Genomic DNA, 7116 nt, shown 5'->3' on the forward strand with positions numbered 1-7116 from the left:
GTAGGAAGGAGCATATTTCCAAACAGTATAATTTAATGTTGTTTTCCAAAACAGCTATGCCTAATGAGAGATTCCAATATCCAATGAAAAAGATAAAGAATGTCTACATATAATATGAATCCAATGGAGACTCGTGCTTAGGACCTTCTAATCCTGAGAATCAAGACAGACAAAGTTTTTACTGGAAGAACTTCCTCCTGTATTTCTGCTGAATGGAAATAAAACATGTCTTATATATTTATTCATAATTAATTCCTAGTTTTGCAGGAACATAAAGAATAATTATTTGTTGGTCAAAGTCCCATAAAGTCAAACATTTATCTTTTCAAAATATAGGCTTATTCTCAATATGCATTGCTTTAAGTCAGACATGTCAAACTCGCGACATCACATAACGTCGCGCAACATATCAGAGCTTTTTTCCCATTGCCGGCAATGGGCTGGGTGTGGTTTCCTCATGAAGCGTCCGGCCACCGGGCTGGCAGTTTGACATCCCTGCTTTAAGTGATTAATAAGTTCCTCTGTGAGGTACGTGGACGTTTGATAAATAAATACTGTTAATATTTTCTGGGTAAATTTAAAACCTAATAGCTATCTCCAGTTAATTTGATAACTGGCAATCTACTTACCACTTTCAAAGCAGGCATCAAATACAAGATGTCCTTTTTTTGCCTGTCCATAGTAACCTGGTGGAAAAGCAGTGTATTTGCTTAAGTTTCCTGTAATGATTTCATCTATTTCTATGTCGCTACCTGTTGGAATAATAATAAGGAAGCCAATTAGATATAATTAGGAACTCAACACAAAATAAAGTGGATCTCTTTATTATTAAGGATTTGCAAAGGTGGCAAAACCTAATGCTTATTTACTTACTTCAGCAGTGGGCAAGTATGGCCCCATTAAGATTTGTTGACTTCAACTCCCAGAATTCCTGAACCAGCATGACTGGCTCAGGAATTCTGGGAGTTGGTCCACAGGTCATAAAAGGGGCCATAGTTCCCCACTTTACTTATTTATATTTCATATTTCTAGATTGCCCATCTCCATCAAAGAGAGATTCTGGCCGGTGGACAACACAATATTGGCATATAAAACAACTTATAAAATTAAAATTAATTTAGAGTTAAAATTTTTAAAATTTTAAAATTTCAAAAAGACAAGAAAATTTCCAAGAAAGCAATTTAATCCTATTAAAATTGATTGATGGAGGAAGAGGGAAAGCTCTCATGATACCAACCAGCCCCCTACAACTACATTATCCTTTGGGTCTTCCAGGCAAGGCCTTCTTTTCAAGAAGCTTATTTGAAAATTACTCCTAATAAGATACAGTATTTCAAAGCATTAATTTTATTTATTTGTACCCTGCCTTTATTATTTTTACAAGTAACTCAAGGTGGCAGATACATCCACCTCCTTCCTCCTATTTTTCCTACAACAACCTTCTGAAGTAAGTTGGACTGAGAAAGAGTAACTGGCCCATGGTACCTGGCTGGCTTTCATGGTCAAGGCAAGGTTAGAACTCACAGTCTCCCAGATTCTAGGCTGGTGCCTAATACACTATATAATAATAGATATAATATATATTAATATATAATACATTATGTAATAAATTTATAGTAATTGTAATTACTGCTCTAGAGAATGGGCCTAAGTATTCATGATCCATAATAAAATCCTATATAGTTGTATCAGAGAATTAAAATGTTATCAAACATATATAACATACCTTACTTTACAGTGCTGTATACTTAAACAAATTGTAGTTACTCACTGACATCCTATTAAATTAAATTTAGCTTTTAAATTAAATTAAATTTAGCAATTCTCCAAATTGTATGTGCAGTTCTCACAATGCTTCAGAAGGCCTCAGAAACTTTTGGAAGGCTTTCCAACACCTTCCAACAATAGTGGGAACAAATTTGGAGAACCGTGCATGGTATTTGGAGAACGGTGTGAATGGCCTTGGGAAGAAGGCAAAGGAAACCAACAGCTGCCTCACATAGGCCAAGGCCAGGGGAGCCCTATCAGCAGTGGAAGATGGTGAAGGTTCACTGGTGGTGGTAGGGCCAGCAAGCGCAAGGCAGCAAGGCCAGCAGGGTGAACAGAGCACAGGGTGGCAAGGCCAGCAGAGCAAGCAGCGAGAACAGGGTGGAAGATTAGTCGGCTGGCAGGGTGAGCAGAGTGCAAGCGGATGACCAAAATGGCAGAGATGGAGGGAAGATAGGCAGGTGGGGGGAACTGAAAACGAAGCAATCTGTTACCTTACTAAGAAACAGGGCTGGAATCACCAAGCTGGGAATAGCTTGGATCAAAATGGGTTCTTACCAAACAACTGGTGTCATTCAGATGACAATGGCACAGGAAGTGCCAGGATTGCCATCACTAAGCAACGGGGGTCACTTGATATTCTGCTTTACAACTTCACCTAGCAATGGAAATTCTGGTCTCTATTACTATTGTAACTCAAGGACTACCCGTATAGTTCTTAACAAAAATCCTTTAAAAATGTATGCTTATTAAAAACAGTTGATCAATTCACATTTAGAATTGATAATGTTTATGTTTTAGGAATAAATTTCACTTTCTATAACTTCCAACGTTTAATAAGTATATAACAAGGGCTACCATAACAATGTATATTTTTATGCTGAAAACACTTCAAGTTGTTTAAAATTAATATTGCTCATAAATGATAAAAATGCTTTATTAGTTAAAACTGACTTCTGTGTAATAAAAGATTTATATATAACTTGAAGCAAATTATCTTAGTAAAAATAGTAAATTATAATAATTTGCTCACGATGCAGAGCAAATTGAGAGGAATAAAAGCAGTGCTATATCATTGCTTCTGCTAAGAGACCAGCTGCTTTTGGCCCTTTTTCAATCTGAACTGTTTCTCCCAGCTGGTTATTATGTAAACTGTAATTTTACAGAACAGGGAACTGAGTTTTTTTTCTCTCATATTACCATTCTACATATTTTCCAGAACCCAGAAACTATTATTTCACTAATTTTTGGAACCATTTTTGTTAAAGATTGAGCTAAATATACTGAAAACAAATAGTGTCATGATGACTTTCATCAGAAATCCAGATTCTACACAACCTAGTAAATCCTACAATTATCAAAGTAACACTTAAATTGGGATCTTACAATGTGCTCTTTGTATGGATTTAAGCACAAAAAACCCCCACTCCATTACATGAACTTACAAAGTTGTCTTGTAAGGGCCATATTACATTTAGTAATGCTAGTCTAATTCTTAATTAGCAATGTAGAACCAATGGGCACTCTTAGAATCTTACCTGCCTAAAGCTCATTAAGATTCTCTGCCCTCCTGATTTTAACTTTTTTTTAATTTTAAAATTATTGTGGATAATTTGCAAGCAGTAAAGCTCCAAATCCAGCAACTCTTCTCTCCTCCACCTCTCCCCAGTGCATCTCCAGGGCTCATATGGATCAAGAATATACTTCAAATTAGGAAAGAAGAATAAGAGAAAAAAGACCATAAAGTCAAGGTTCTGTTTCCAGCCACTTACCAAAACCTCTGGGGGGAAAAAAAGAATGGCTTGGAAATCTTAGATATGGGCATTAAGGAAGTACTACATCATCATTTCTGAAACTGGTGGTATTACTAGAATCACTATAAAACATCATCTCTTAAACCTATTTCTGCCAGAAAATCTAAAGGAATGTCTTAGTCAATGGTTTTAAATTCCACCTTCTGGTTTCTGCATCTCCTTAGCTGGTTCCTAATTGTCTAGAGTCTCCAGGGGTAGGCAACCTTGGCTCTTTTATGACTCGTGGATTTCAACTCCCAGAATTCCTGAGCCAGCTGGCTCAGGAATTCTGAGAAATGAAGTCCACGAGTCATAAAAGAGCCAAGGTTGCCTTCAAGACAATAGAAAGAAATTTCTTCCTTTCTCCAAGCCAGAATGAAGTATTGCAAAAAATGCCTAGTTGGGAAAATACTGACATGTTTTCCTTTCACTCTCACAGTTCTGAAGAGAATAAGGCATGAGAGGAAAGCAACTGTGCAGTTAGAAACTTTTTCTTTCCCTTTTATGTGCATGGAGAGTGAGGGATTTTTAACTCTCCTCTTGGTCACCTGGAAGTGAGCACTGATTAGCTCATGATGTTCCCTGCTTATTTTCAGTGTTTTAAGACGAGCCAAAATGAAGTTAAATACAGGTGAGCATCGTAAAATACTGCTTGATGAAAAACTGGAAAGCAGAAAAAATAGTATGGTCTGTAATGACAAATATGGAGGTGGAACAACATATGTCAGAATAGAATGATAATTCCTGGAAGGGGAATGACAATAGTAGTAATCAGATAATGGCCAAATAGTAAAATGATGCTGAAATGAGGTTTAGAGCCCCTGAAACTACAGTTACTGTATATTAAGAGGCTGATGTATAGAAATATCAGCCCTTGCCTGAAAAATACCATTTTAGAGCAGGCTGGACTTTGGAAATAAAATGTTGCACCTAACAATTCAGCACTGGTATGTTATTTCTATGTTCACTGAATACAAGAAATTATATTAAAACAATAAGATTAATATTCATATTTATATTTCTTACATCAGATTTATAATTAACACAAAGTAAAAATGTACAGTATTTTTCAACATTCACCTCAATTTGTACTTAATTATAAAAACTTCTTCCCATCTTTTTTCTTCTAGAAAGAAAAGGTAGAATTGCTGCAGGGTCTTGATTAACAGTAATTAAGACCTTTGCCTGAAAGCACTGAGGATTTCATATTGTCTATCTATGATTTCAACCTCAGGGTAATAAACTCCTCATATTAATCCCAAATTTCATTGGCCTTTTTCAGTCCCTCGGGGTCTGGCATGACTACTGTCGTTTTTTCCCCTTTCAATGATGCTTAGGTTATGTTATGTTTTTCATTCAGACATCTAAGCCACTCTTATGAATATATTCAGGGGATATTTTCATTTTAAACCCCATGCCCTGTTTCACTCCCCTTTACTCTTCAGGTACCACTCCTTGCTTTTATCTGTAGTTTTTCCATGGTCCTCAAAAAGCTCCCTTGCTTCCAAACGACATTTTCTTTGTGGGAGTCTTTAGCTATCAATACACACTAATATACCTGGAAATATAAGGATCTTTTCTCCCCTTGAGCCAGAGGCCTGTACTGCCTTCATCCTGTAAGTAGATCCCTTTCTGACCTGCATGTCTAGCAAAGGAACTGCTGTATTTATGTCCGAAAAAATACAGTAACGCTTGTTTGTCTTACAGCAGCACTCTGTGCACAAAATATGAGGTCATTCCTTACCAAAATATCAGAGCTGAACTGACTTCCAGCTACCTATCCTGAAAAAACCATTCCTTTCCCCTCCCCCATTAATGTTTATTCCCTTTCCCCGCAAAGACCCCAGGCAATTCTCCCAAATCTCGCCCCCTCCTCCCGCGAACTATAGCAATTACTAACCCGTTTCTCCTGTCCTGCTCTCCGCCATGTTTGTTTTCATCCCTATTTTCTCTCCCCCTCCCAGCACTAGACGCTGCTGGAGCGTCACCATGGCAACGTACGTCACAGCCTGGGAAGTTCCTTATGCCTTCTACAGCGTGCGAATGCTTTGTATCGGGATTAAAAGTGTTAAGAATTGGGAGGGGAAAAAATAAAATGTTGATATGAAAGGATTGACCTATGCAAACCTGTAGATGGATAACTGGCATTTGAATAAAAAGTAAAATCAATTAACTTCAACGAGGCTGCACCCAGAAGAGGGCCTCAATCAATTAAGTGATAATTATGCCTAAGTAAAAACGCAGGGTGACTGGAGACATTATTCAGCAAAAGTTAATGCTATGAGCAAGAGCTACCTGAACCTAAAGAATGCATAGGTTTATAAAAGTGAAAATGTAGGCAGAAAGATTTTGTAGTCTTGGCTACGCCTTCATGAAATAAAGAGAATGAGAGTGGTAACAAAGGCAAAAGCAACATCTCATTTTTTTTCATTTAGATGACTAAATGAAGGGATGTTTCACACCTTACAAAATTGTTCCATTTTTATTTCTCTACTATTTTTCAGAATGGCTTATTTCCTCCTCTTCTGTTGGGATGGGGAGTAGAGGAGAAGTGAAAGATATTGGCTGCTTTCCCAATGGCTTATTTTCTGCGTGGCTGTGTGCGTGTGGTTTAAGATCTATAACATGGCCAGCTTCTAGTAATTGTAATGTGGCTGGCTGTTTTCTGGGTTGATTTTTGGACAGTTTAAACATATTTGATTCCTGAATGGTTTTTTCAAATTCACTTAATAGTTTTTGTGCTGCAGGTGGCGTGAAGGAGGAAAGGAGCCTGGGGAAGAAGAATTTAATCTAAACCAGGGGTGTCAAATTGCCCATGGGCTGGTTGCATCATACAGAGGCCATGCCCACCCTAGGTCTGGCAATGTAAAAAAAGTTGTGATATGTTGTGACACGTCATGTGATGTGGTGAGTTTGACACCGTGATCTAAACTAATGTTTCTCAACCTCAGCAATTTTAAAATGTCTGGACTTGCAACTCCCAGAATTTCCTAGCCAGCACGGAAGAAATTCTGGGAGTTGAAGTCCACACATATTAAAATTGCTGAGGTTGAGAAACACTAATCTAGCTGAACCAACCTTGCAAGGAAAGGCATTTGGCCTTGAGCGCTTCCTCCATTTCTTTTGCAGATATGTGCAGTGCTGCTATGTTTTGGGGAGGGAAGATTGTAAGTAAGCAAACTTTGTGCTAGGCTTGCATGCTGAATTAACCAGTACTTTTTTTCTCAATTCCTGTGGAACTTATCTTCTACTTGCAGCCATCTTCTGTTCAAGGTATTTCTTTGCTTGGTATTGGGTTGCACTTGTTACATAACAGATATACACATAAGGAGCCAGTAAACTGTAGTCATCCATAACGGCAGGAAAGTAATTTGATCTCCACTAGAAAATATACTGTATAGAACTTCCTGCAGTGGACAATAAAAAAGGCATTTTAATGTGACATTGCAATCATAAATGCCATTGCGAATCATTCCACCATCGCCACCCCTTTCAGGACAACTAACTGCTGGACTGGAATCATATGTGAAGCAGTAAGTTTGCTTCTTCTAGCTCA

At 37.7% G+C, this 7116-nt stretch overlaps 1 protein-coding gene across 2 annotated transcripts in view; it reads right to left on the reverse strand.

Moving 5' to 3' along the window:
• BEND5 (BEN domain containing 5) overlaps positions 1-5500 on the reverse strand; it is a gene marked incomplete at its 5' end in the record, with an annotated part of 887332 nt that extends 881832 nt beyond the window's left edge. For both annotated transcript variants that reach the window (XM_081323189.1, XM_081323188.1), the window contains 2 exons: positions 630-748; positions 5457-5500. In XM_081323189.1, the coding sequence (XP_081179315.1) occupies positions 630-748; positions 5457-5500 (163 nt within the window). The remainder of the gene's footprint in view (positions 1-629; positions 749-5456) is intronic.
• Between the last annotated feature and the right edge of the window lie 1616 nt (positions 5501-7116).

Source organism: Vipera berus (genome assembly GCF_964194415.1).
Source record: "Vipera berus genome assembly, chromosome: 3".
Lineage (NCBI taxonomy): Eukaryota > Metazoa > Chordata > Lepidosauria > Squamata > Viperidae > Vipera > Vipera berus.